General features: G+C 37.4%; 1 protein-coding gene across 2 annotated transcripts in view; it reads left to right on the forward strand.

The window, feature by feature from the left end:
• Nucleotides 1–13,026, forward strand: part of BRWD1 (bromodomain and WD repeat domain containing 1) — a 132,848-nt gene that overhangs the window by 92,976 nt on the left and 26,846 nt on the right. For both annotated transcript variants that reach the window (XM_015132876.3, XM_077995738.1), the window contains 6 exons: nucleotides 4,148–4,303; nucleotides 4,527–4,647; nucleotides 7,309–7,434; nucleotides 9,101–9,173; nucleotides 9,988–10,029; nucleotides 12,830–12,973. In XM_015132876.3, coding sequence (XP_014988362.3) covers nucleotides 4,148–4,303; nucleotides 4,527–4,647; nucleotides 7,309–7,434; nucleotides 9,101–9,173; nucleotides 9,988–10,029; nucleotides 12,830–12,973 — 662 coding nt within the window. The remainder of the gene's footprint in view (nucleotides 1–4,147; nucleotides 4,304–4,526; nucleotides 4,648–7,308; nucleotides 7,435–9,100; nucleotides 9,174–9,987; nucleotides 10,030–12,829; nucleotides 12,974–13,026) is intronic.

Here is a 13,026-nt window from a genome sequence, read left to right on the forward strand (position 1 = left end):
TGTCCATTTGATAGTTTCTTTTAAATCGCCTTTGAGTGTTTTCATAGCTTCTGGCACTATTCAGTGTTCAAGGCTCACCTTGTAGTTTCCCTACCTCAGCTGTGGAATCAGGCAGTTTTTCGGTGGCCGTGGCCTGTTTCATTGGAGAATGGCATTTAGAAACCAAGATATTTCTTGTTATTGATGAATAATATTCCATTGTATGGATATAACACATTGTAGTTATCCATTTATCAGTTGATGGGCATTTGGATTGCTTCCATTAATTGGCTATGAATAGTGTTTCTGTGAACCTCATGTGCAAGTCTTTTTTCTTTTGGGTGCATATGTATGAGTGGCTTTGCTGGGTTACATGGTAACTCTGTTTAACCTTTTGAGGGCTGACAGACGGTTTTTTGGAGTAGGAATACCATTTTACATTTCCAGCAGCAGTGTATGTGTGTTCCAGTTTTTTCACATCCTGGACACTTGTTTTTTTAACTTACAGGAAGTATTATTGTGGTTGTGATTTGCCTTTCTCTGATGCCTAATGATACTGAGCATTTTTTCCTTTGCTTACTGGCCATTTTTATGTCTTTGTAGAAATGTTCAATTTCTTTTTCTTTCTTTTCTTTCTTTTCTTTTTGAGATAGTCTCCCTCTTTGCTCAGGTTGAAGTGTAGTGGTGCAATCACGACTCACTGCAACCTCCACCTCCCAGTTGGTTCTTGTGCTTCAGCCTGCTGAGTAGCTGGAACTATAGACATGTGCCACCCAGCTATTTCACCATGGTGGCCATACTAGACTTGAACTCCTGGCCTCAAGTGATCTGCCTGCGTTGGCCTCCCAAAGTGGTGGAACTACAGGCGTGAGCCACTGAGCCTGGCTGAGAAACATTCAGATTCTTTACTCATTTTTAACTGTGTTATCCATTAGTTTTGGATATCATAATTTCTTCTGTTCCCTTAAATAGTCTCTGTATCTCGGGGCTTTTCTGGTTTTGTTTTGTTTTTTTTTGTTTTATTTTCTTTTACTGTTTCATTAGGATAATTTTTATTGCTGTGTCTACACTATGTTAGTGTAAAATTTTTTTCCATATACATCTTTTTAGTTTTATGTTTGAAAACATTAGTTATTATTGCTTTGTTTCATGAAATATTAGCTACACTTACAGAGTAAATCATATAAGTACATCACATATTTGTTTCATACACATTTCCTGAATGCCTACCGTTTGGGGGGCATCAAGTTAGGCACGAAATAGCCATTATGAGAAAAAAAAGATTTAGTTTTTTCCCCTCAATGATTATATACATTCAGAAATGAATAACACATACTGTGCTCTTTTGAAATTTTTTTTTTTCTTAAGACGTAGTTTTGCTTTGTCACCCAGGCTGGAGTGCAGTGGTGCAATCTCGGCTCACTATAACCTCCACCTCCCAGATTCAAGTGAGTCTCCTGCCTCAGCCTCTTTAGTAGCTGGGACTACAGGTGTGTGCCACCATGCCTGGCTAATTTTTGTATTTTTAGTAGAGAGAGGGTTTTGCCATGTTGGCCAGGCTGGTCTTGAATTCCTGACTTTAAGTGATCCCCCTGCCTTGACCTCCCAAAGTGCTGGGATTACAGGCATGAGCCACCATGCCTGGTGTTGAATCTTTTTATATTTTTATATTATATGTTTATATTTTCTTTTGGAATGTCTTATTTGCTTTTATCACCAGCCAATGTATTATAGTATTCACCTTATTGCTTGTGGTTTTCATCTCTAAAAGTTGGATTTGGTTGTGTTTCATGTCTTCCATTTATATATGTTTTTAATGAACATGTGTAATATAATAACTACATGTCTTTGCTAATTCTAACATATGTGACAATTCTGGTTGGTTCATTAATCTCTTCATTATGGGTATTTCCTAATACATTACCTGCCTTATAATTTTAAATATTATGTCAGACATTGTGAATTTTACCTTGTTGGGTGCTGTATATTTTTGTATTCCTGTAAGGGTTAAACTTTGTTCTGTCACACAATTAAGCTATTCGGAAACAATTTTATCTTTTTAAGATATGGTAGATGGGTTTGGAGCAGTGCTTAGCCTAGAACTGATTTACTTCTGACTTCTTAGGCAAGACCCTTTTATGCAGTCTATCCATTGCTCTGTGAATCATGCAGCTTTTCAGTCTGGCTGGGGGGAACAGGCATGGTTGCTGGCCCTTTTGTGCATCAGGCCTTTGTTATCACAGATCTTTCATTTGGTTCTTTTCCTGGCTTCCTGTCGTTTCTTCACGCATGTGGGTGGATCAGTATTCACCAGAATACTTGAGGAGACCAGCCCAGGCAACATAGTGAGACCCCTTTTCTCGCCATTAAAACAGACACGCACACACACCACTTTCTCCCTACCAAAACACACCCACCCACACCCCTTGCCCAAAGTCATAGTTTGTTTTAGGTGGTATAGATGTGATTTGAACTCATATCCCGGCTTTGATAAACCAGTGTTTTTTAAAGCACTTTATGTTGCCTGCCCATACAGCCTCTTTCCTCTTCCTTTTGATGAGATAAAATATTGAAAGCATAACTGTGAATTACAGTATAAAAATACACATTTTAGCTTATTAGGGCAGTGGGATGTCTCCGCCCTCTTCCCCCACATCTCTTTTATGTTCATGCAGAAAATAAAATGGAAATCCTTTTTCTTTTTGCAAGAACATGAATTATAAGCTTATAGGAATCATTTATCATCCATGTTTAAAAAATTTCCATCTCTCAGCTGAAAGACTACATCATATGAGTTAATTCTAATAGGTCAACTTTATCGAAGTTAAGAGCATTCCCAAAGAATGCTCTGTATAAAACTTGTGTGTATGTTTGCAGGAATCTTAACGGATATGGTTCTAGAGGAAATGCTCCCATGAGCATTCTCTCCACCATTTAGCAGCTGTTAAAATGAGGCACTTCCCAATGCCCTTGTTCCCTCATTGTGAACGTGCTCTGGTAGTCAGTACACAGTAGATGACATTTCTTATTTTTATGTTAGAACTGATATTCAATAAGCTAAAATATTCTCAGCTTCCTCAGATTCTTTCTCTCTCTCTCTCTCTCTCTTTTTCTTTCTTTTTTTTTTGGAGACAGTCTCGCCCTGTTGCCCATGCTGGAGTGCAATGGCACAATCTTGACTCACTGCAACCTCTGCCTCCGGGTTCAAGTGATTCTCCTGTCTCAGCCTCCCTAGTAGCTGGGATTACAGGCGGGCCCCACCACAGCTGGCTAATTTTTGTATTTTTAGTAGAGACGTGGTTTTGCCATCTTGGCCAGTCTGGTCTTGAACTCCTGACCTTGGGCAGTCCACCCACCTTGGCCTCCCAAAGTTCTGGGAATACAGGCGTCATTCACCCCACCCGCTTCTCCTTATTTTTCAAAAAATACCAGTCTGTTTCACTTGAGCTTTAAAATTTAAGAAAATTAGCCATTTGTCATGTGGGATTATTTTATCCATTTTGACTTGACTTTTTTTTTTTTTTTTTTTTTTTTTTTGAGACGGAGTCTCGCTCTGTCGCCCAGGCTGGAGTGCAGTGGCTGGATCTCAGCTCACTGCAAGCTCCGCCTCCCGGGTCCACGCCATTCTCCTGCCTCAGCCTCCCGAGTAGCTGGGACTACAGGCGCCCGCCACCTCGCCCGGCTAGTATTTTTTGTATATTTTAGTAGAGACGGGGTTTCACCGGGTTAGCCAGGATGGTCTCGATCTCCTGACCTCGTGACCCGCCCGTCTCGGCCTCCCAAAGTGCTGGGATTACAGGCTTGAGCCACCGCGCCCGGCTTGGAACTGTATGTAAGCTTAAAATTTTGAATATTGTCAGGTTCAGTTTGTGTTTTCAGAGGCCTTGGGGTTAAGTTTGCCTCCTTGAAGAAATAGACTGAAAACTGCAATACTGGCACTCTTATTTTTAATTTTTAATTTGTTAGGGTAGGTAGATTGTGTTTTTACCTGAATGTAAGCAATCTGTTGATCTCAGTGAGTAACTTTAAAAGAGTTGCACATTTGAACTCTATTTTTGACTGTGGAGATAACCTAGTTTTATAAGCTTTGAAAACTGAATTTTAATACAGTATATATTTATTTTTTGTTTTTTTTTCTTCCCCTCTTTGTTTTTTATGGTATATATAGTTGATCCACCTGAAGAATTAGGAGCTAGTATTTCTGTCACATCAGATGAGCTAGAGAAATTGCTGTATAAACCACAAGCTGGTGAATGGGGTCAGAAATCAAGAGATGAAGAATGTGATAGAATTATCAGTGGTATAGATCAACTTTTGAATCTTGGTAAGTTTTTTTTGTTTAGGATGAAAATTTTTTTTCAATTTTTTTCATAAAGGTATTTAAAAATACTAGCATAATTGAGGTTTCTGTTCTTTTCTACATTTTGTATTGGTTATCTTTTAGTCTGTAATGTTAAATGTAGCCATATCTTATGAATGATTTCTAGAGAAGTGCCACTAAAGGCAATGGATTTATTGATTAAAAACTCTCCTGTTTTCCCTAACAGATATAGCAGCAGCTTTTGCAGGCCCTGTTGATCTGTGTACATACCCGAAGTACTGTACTGTAGTAGCTTATCCAACTGATCTTTACACAATTCGAATGAGACTTGTTAATCGATTTTACAGGTTAGTAGAAACCTGCTTTCAAAATAGTTTAAAAAGCTATATTTGGCATTATTGACTAGGGTAAACAAAGGAAGAGATAGTGGTAGAATTGGGGGCTGATGAACATTTTTGTTTCATTATTCTCTTTCATTGTCAGATGGTGTTAGATGTCCATGGGTAGGTGTGGGTAGGGCCGGGCAGAAGATTGACTACCATATTTCACCCTCGATTTTTTTTTCAGTGATTATTTCCATATCACTGAAATTTTACTTTTATTCCATTTATTTCAGTAACATTTCACTGGTACTTTTCTATCCTCATACATGATTGAAGACATAATTTGTTTTAAAATTAACAGCCACAATTGACGAAACAGTTGTTTTTCTAATCACGTAACTGAGCTGCAGAATCTTAAGGCCTCAATAAATGTTGTGTCTTATTATTTGAACAATAAGACCTTCTATTTTAATTATTCTTGGTAAATAGTGGTTTTGTTTCTCCAGTGGTTTTCATTTGCCAAACTCATGACAGATGGTTTAACAGGGTGGCTACTGCTCCCAGGAAATTCTGTCAGTTGAATCCTCATTTCCAGTGCAGCAGCTGTTGGCAGTCTTTCATCAAAAGTTCGTCCATCAGGAGTTACCTATTGTGATTGGCCAAGTAGTTTTGCTTTGGCTGCCAGGGCTTCATTCTGTTGAATATGATATTCCTGAAATCTCTTGGATAATCTTTGTGTCATTTAAAAATATTTTTGTAGGAGGCGAGGTGCATTGGCTTATGCCTGTAATCCCAGCACTTCGTGAGGCCCAGACAGGTGGATCACCTGAGGCTAGGAGTTTGAGACCAGCCTGGCCACCATGGTAAAACCCTGTCTCTACTGAAAATACAAAAATTATCCAGGCATGGTGGCACGTGTCTGTAAGCCCAGGTACTTGGGAGGCTGAGGCAGGAGAATCGCTTGAACCCGGGAGGTGGAGGTTGCAGTAAGCTGAGATCGTGCCACTGAACTCCAGCCTGGGTGGCGGAGTGAGACCCTGTCTAAGCAATTAAAAAATAAATAAATAAAATAAATATTTTTGTGGGAGCTAAATGATAAGACCACATGGACACAAGGGAACAAAACACACTAAGGCCTTTTGGAGGGTGAGAGGAAGGAGAGGATCAAAAAAAACAACTCATGGGTACTAGGCTTAATACTTGGGTGATGAAATAATCTGTACAACCAACCCCTGTGACACAAGTTTCCCTGTGTAACAAACCTGTACTTGTACCCCTGAACTTAAAAGTTAAATATATTTCTGTAAGCAGTGTTCTGAACAGGTGGTCTCTTCAGACTTTACCTTTGTTGTGGTCTTTAACACAGTCCAAAAAGCAGGTTTCTGTAAGTTTATTGTAGGTCCCAAGAAATTCCTTAAACTGTTCTGAGTAGATTCTGTTATTTACACAGCCATATACTTCCAGCCTTTCTGGTGCATGAGTTTCCTTTCTACTCTGGAAAAATAGTTGTTCAATCTTTCCTTGAGTGTCTCCAGTAAGGCCTGATATCTTATTTAAGCACAGGCTCTCACATCCGACATCAGTAGGAGGCTGAGAGTTGTGGGGCTGGTCAGGCCTGGCTAGAGAAGGGAAGGTCTGAGTCAGGGCCTCAACCCTCAATCTTTAGTAATCTGTTTTTCTTAGAAATTTTGTTAAGTTGTTAGATACTGTATTTTTTTTCTTTGTATGTTTAAATTTCTATTTAACTACATTTAAAAATAATATTTATATAGTTAATACTTGGTCTCTTTGGCCTTTGGAAGATTAATTTCCCAGAGGCACTGACTTTTTATCTTTGGCTTCTAGAACACTGGTAAGTATAAAATTTCCTATTCTTAATGATTTTTACAACAGTTGATTGTATTTTAACTTATAATTCAACTAGTTTAACAAATTATAAAAAGTCATCTTGAGTCCGCATTATTGATGTAATTTATCTCTGTAATTTAACACTGGAATGTGCATTCCACTCAGAAACCACTGGATCGTTTACAGTGAGACTGAAGCTCTTAGTTTTTGTTTGTTTTTGAGATAGTCTTGCTCTGTCACCCAGGCTGAAGTGCAGTGGCATGATGATAGCTCACTGTAGCCTCGACTGCCAGACTCAAGTGATCCTCCCATCTCAGCCTCTTGAATAGCTGGGACTACAGGTGCGCACCGGTACACCTGGCTGATTTTTTCATTTTTATTTTTGGTAAAGATGGGTTTTTGCCATGTTGTCCAGGCTGATCTTGAACCCCTGGGCTCATGCTGTCCTCCTGCCCTGGCCTCCCAAAGTGTTGGTGAGTCACCTTGCTGGGCCAGCTTTTAGGGTTGATGATATTTGACGTATTTTCTTTATTGAGATTCAACAATTTTAAAAGGTACCTATACGCAATGTGAAAAGGGAATGTAGTTTTGTTGGTTTTCTGTATGTGATTAAGTAATTTGTTAAAATGTTTGTCCTCTTCAGTTCAGCATAATTGCTTCGGTGTCCAGTGTAATTGCCTATGACTATGATCAAGTTGAGAGCATAGAGGGTTATTCATTATAACTTTGCACTTATGGTTTAATTATTATTTCACAGTTGTTGAATTCACATGCTGCATTTTTTCACTTGGTTTCTATCTTCTCATTAAGCCGTAAATTGTCTACTTTATTTTGAAGGAGGCTGTCTGCGTTAGTTTGGGAAGTCAGATATATAGAACATAATGCCAGAACATTTAACGAACCTGAGAGTGTAATTGCAAGATCAGCTAAAAAGATAACGGACCAACTTTTAAAATTTATCAAGTAAGTAATCTCATAGATATTGTGTAAAAGTGACTGCATATTGTGGTATTAACAATCATCTAGTTTTACTGGGCGTGGTGGCTCATGCCTGTTAATCCCAGCACTTTGGGAGGCCGAGGTGGTCAGATCACTTGAGGTCAGGTGTTTGAGACTAGTCTAGCCAACATGGTGAAACCTCTGTCTCTACTAAGAAAATACAAAAATTAGCCGGGCGTGGTGGCAGGTGGCTGAGGCAGAATTGCTTGAATCCAGGAGGTGGTGGTTACAGTGAGCCCAGATCGTGCCATTGCACTGCAGCGTGAGTTACCAGTGAAACTCTGTCTCCAGAGGAAAAAAAAAAAAGAAAAAAGAAAAAAAAAAAATCTAGTTGTATTTTTTACTCAGAACTATAATCTTTTAATGCTTTAGTTTAGATGACATTTCTTTACATACATAATTTCAGTAAAAGTCTCAGAAACTGAATAATTCAGTTTTTCAACTTTTTAAAATTCTGAAATAATTTTATACTCCAGAAAGTTGCCATTTGCCTTTCATCTAGTCTCCTCTTAGGTTAACATTTTACATAACTGCGGTATACTTATGAAATGTTAAAAAAAAAAAAAAAACACAAAAAACTTGGTACCATGCTATTGACAAAAAGTGTAGAATTTATTTGGATTTCACTAGTTTTTACACCCTTTCATGTTTCAGATCTAATCCAGAATCCCCATCAAATGTAGCGTTTTGTTTTCTTAGTCTCCTTCAATTTTTTCCTCTGTCTTTATCACTTCATCATTTTTATAAATGTTACTTATTTCATAGAGTATACTTAATTGGAGTTTGTTTGGTTATTTTCTCATGATTATGTTGAATTTTAATCTGTTTCAAATTATGTCCTGTGAAAATGTTTGTATACGTGTGAATATTCTATAGATTTTCTTGTATTCAGGAGTCAATTAGGAATCAAAGAATATAAACTGACTTGGAAATTGAGACCCAGGTTCTAGTCTGCTGTATTCTAGTGAGCATTCTTAATTTAGAAACAGTGCCATCGTTTTCAGCATCTAGCTGAAAACTGGGGAGTAACTGATTCCTGTCAGCTTTCTTGGGTTGATTCTGTCCTAAGTCTTGGGGGACTCATACTTAAGTTACCTCCTCCCTAGAATCATCATCTTTTTCTTCAGGAAAATTATATACCCATATTTGTTTCCTTTATGCTTAGATATCCGTATTTTAGCATTCTTTTTCTCCTGTGTGTACAGTAAGATAACTATTTGCTTTAATTTCAATTCCTTTTTCTCATATATATGTATATATGTATTTTTTTTTTTTTTTTTTTTTTTACCTTAAATCAACTGTTTTCCTGGTACTTATTGTGTGAATACTGCTAGTGATGATACTTAGAAAAACTCATCCATATATTCATCCAGTTGAGGCCATACATATATTATTTCTGGATTACCTGCTTAATCTGGATACATAACGGAAAACAAGAAAAACCTTCAAGATTCTAAATTAGGATTTAAGATGACTAGTTATGTTCACAAAGGGTTGGGGAAAAACCTGATATTCCTCTGTTTGAAATTAGGCATGTATAGGTTGGCGAACTGTTTATAATGTATAGTTTGAATCCTTGCCAACAAGTCACTACATCTGCATACTATTAAAGTGAAAATTTGTTTTTTAGGAATCAACACTGTACAAATATCTCAGAACTTTCTAACACATCTGAAAATGATGAGCAAAATGCTGAGGATTTGGTATGAAGTTTGTTGATTTTATAATGGTTTTTGTTAATTTCAAATGGCATTTTTAAAAAGTGAAGAAGAAAATGTTGGCTTTCTAGTATCAACTCTTGCAGTAGTCCAACGAATAAATAGGGCATTTGATAAAAATATATTTTTGAGTTTTCTAGATGATTTATGAGGTAATTTGTTTTAGCTAATATCAAAATATAAGTGAATAATTTTAGGTATGGAATATATTCTCTTACTATATTTTAGCTAGTGAAAGGTGTATTATATAAAGTACCTTGGAGACTGGGCACAGTGGCTCACACCTGTAATTCCCGTGCTTTAGCAGGCTGAGATGGGAAGATCTCTTGAGCCAGAAGTTTGAGACCGTGTCTCTACAATAAATAAAAAAGTTAGCTGGGGTAGCGCATGCCTGTACTATAGAACACAAAATCCAGAAACTATAGGAATCTGTATGTTTCTGGGGATTTGTGGATCGAGGTAAAACACAAGTTTTCTGTTTAGGAAATGCATGAAGCGTCTTTTTATAACTGTAATTTTGAATTTTAGAATTAGTTCATGTTATTAGGGAATGAAAAAGGATTATTAGGAATGACTGTTTTTTTTTTTTTTCCAAGCCTGGGTGCCACAAAGATCATCTGGTAGTCTTTCTTTGGAGATTTTGTTAATAACATGTTTTAACTCTAGTAATACCAAATGTCTTTGATATGTTATTTATTAAGATTATATTTTCTTAATCTTAATAATTAACCTTAATAATTAAGGTTATTATTTTCTAATGAGACTCTAAATACTTAAGGTGCTCTGATTTTATTCCTAGGATGATAGTGATCTTCCTAAAACATCTTCTGGAAGAAGGAGAGTAAGTTACTCTGTATGGCTGACTTTTGTAGTTTGCTTTTTCTTTGTTTTAAAATCAATTCAGGATTTTAGTTTTTGTCTTTGAAAAGTTATATCAATGTAGACACTGAATATTTTATTAGCAAAATGGGAGGGTTTAGTGGGAGAGTTGGAATTTGTACTGTATTATCAGAGTGAGGTGGAGTAAGAAGAGGCCATTCAAAAAATAGAGGATACCACAGGAAAGACAAAAAAAGTAGAGAAATATGGCATGGCATGTCCCTAGACTGTTAAGGGCACTACACCCGACTGGTGTAGAGGTTGGATGTTGAAGTGACCAAAGTGGCTATGTCTGGCTATTATGATTGGGGTAGATTATGGTGATATTGAAATCCAAGGATTTCATTTAAAGTAGAGAATCAATTGAACAGCCAAAATAGATAATACAGTTTGAAGGATAAGAAGATGTGTATTAAAGGAGATGAATTAGGAGTTCATTGCAAGAATATAGGGTGAAGGATGGGTAGCTAGTCAAGGATATTTGCATGGGAATGGAGAGGAAAGGAAAATTATGAGACCTTTTTAGGGAAAACTAACTAGGATTTGGTGACTGAACTTTTTTTAAAAATGGAGATATGTTGGGACAATGAGGTTGAGGGGTAAGGAGAAGGGTCTATGGAACAAAGTTTATAAAATTGGGTAATCATAATGTGGTATCATCAGCAGGCTTTGAAGTTCAAATATAATAGAGTAATTAAAATGAAAGATTATTAATATGAAAATGCTTAACATTTTAAGATCATTTTAAGTTTCCTCCAAATGCTCCTTAAATTTAAGCTTTTTATGAAATATTAATTTATACCATGTGCTTGCCTTCCAGAACACTGAAAAGTTAGACCTGAAATAGTCTAATATGATTAGTTACTTTCATATAATTTTTATTTCTAGACTCCCAAGTATCGGGGGAAACCCCACCCCCGATATTCAATGTGGGTTCTTTCCTATTTCCCTAAGTGTCGACTGGTCTGAGAAATAAAGGAAAAGAGTACAAGAGAGAGAAATTTTAAAGCTGGGTGTCCGGGGGAGACATCATATGTTGGCAGGTTCCGTGATGCTCCCTGAGCCGTAAAACCAGCAAGTTTTTATTAGCGATTTTCAAAAGGGGAGGGAGTGTACGAATAGGGTGTGGATCACAGAGATCATATGCTTCACAGGGTAATAAAATATCACAAAGCAAATGGAGGCAGGGCGAGATCACAGGACCACAGGGTGGGGCGAAATTAAAATTGCTAATGAAGTTTTGGGCACGCATTGTCATTGATAACATCTTATCGGGAGACAGGGTTTGAGAGCAGACAACCTGTCTGACCAAAATTTATTAGGCGGGAATTTCCTCGTCCTAATAAGCCTGGGAGCACTACAGGAGACCGGGGCTTATTTCATCCCTTTGGTTTCGACTGTAAAAGACAGCCATCCCTAAAGTGGCCATTTCAGAGGCCTACCCTCAGGGGCCATTCTCTTTCTCAGGGATGTTCCTTGCTGAGAAAAAGAATTCAGCAATATTTCTCCTATTTGCTTTTGAAAGAAGAGAAATATGGCTCTGTTCTGCCAGGCTCACTGGCAGTCAGAGTTTAAGGTTATCTCTCTTGTTCTCTGAACATTGCTGATATCCTGTTCTTTTCTCAAGGTGCCCAGATTTCATATTGTTCAAGCACACATGCTCTACAAACAATTTGTGCAGTTAACGCAATCATCATGGGGTCCTGAGGCGACATACATCCTCCTCAGCTTACGAAGATGATGGGATTAAGAGATTAAAGACAGGCATAAGAAATCACAAGGGTATTGATTGGGGAAGTGATAAATCTTCACAATTTACGTTCAGAGATAGCAGTGAAGACAGGCATAAGAAATTATAAAAGTATTAATTTGGGGAACTAATAAATGTCTGTGAAATCTTCACAATTTATGTTCTTCTGCCATGGCTTCAGCCGGTCCCTCCGTTTGGGGTCCCTGACTTCCTGCAACACCCAAGTGTTTAGTTTTTGTATTTATTTGCTATGTCTGCTGCAGCAAATGACAAATTTAGTTGCTTAAATAATAAAAACGTATTACCTGATAGTTCTGTACATTAGAAGTTTTCTTGGGTCTCTAGGTCAGAATCATGGTCTTGGTGTGGCTAGAAGCTCTTGGGGAGAGTTATTTGCGTTTTCCAGCTTCTAGTGGGTGTCCTCACCTTGGCTTCAAGTCCCCTTTTTCCATCTTCAAGCCCACAACATAGCATTTTTCAGTCTGTCTCTGACTCTGACCTTTCTGCCTCCCTCTTATAATAACTTTTGTGACTACACTGGGTCCAAGCAATCAATTCAAGATAATCTTTCATCTCAAGGTCTATACCCTTAATGCAAAATACCTTTTCTCATGTAAGGTAACATAGTCATAGGTTTTGAGGATTATGATGTGAACATCTTTGGTGGGGCCATTTATTCTGCCTGTCACATTATCAGGTATGCTTCATATTCTGGGAAAACAAATATTATAAACCTGGGAGGTGAGAGGTCATGGAATAGCCTTTCACTAGATAATGTACTCTCGTTAGAGTATGCTTTTCATAGCTAACTTTGTAATATTTCTGAAATTGGTTAAGTTGTATCAAAATGTGTTATATGCATAGTTGAAAATTTTCATTTCTGGAAGAGTGTGTTGAGAGCAACATATATGACATTATTGTGTTTTTATAGAAGACAGTAGATCAGTTACATTTTTGCCACAGTCTTACACCAATAGTGTGATTTTTCTTAAGACTGTGAATGTATTTTTAGGTCCATGATGGGAAAAAAAGCATCAGAGCTACCAACTATGTTGAAAGCAACTGGAAGAAACAGTGTAAGGAACTAGTGAACTTAATTTTTCAGTGTGAAGATTCTGAACCATTTAGACAACCTGTTGATTTGGTTGAATATCCAGTAAGTTTCCATTGTTTAAATGTTTGGGGCTTTTCTTGCTTTGCAGTGAGGAA

The sequence above is a fragment of the Macaca mulatta genome, chromosome 3 (assembly GCF_049350105.2).
Source record: "Macaca mulatta isolate MMU2019108-1 chromosome 3, T2T-MMU8v2.0, whole genome shotgun sequence".
Taxonomy (NCBI): domain Eukaryota; kingdom Metazoa; phylum Chordata; class Mammalia; order Primates; family Cercopithecidae; genus Macaca; species Macaca mulatta.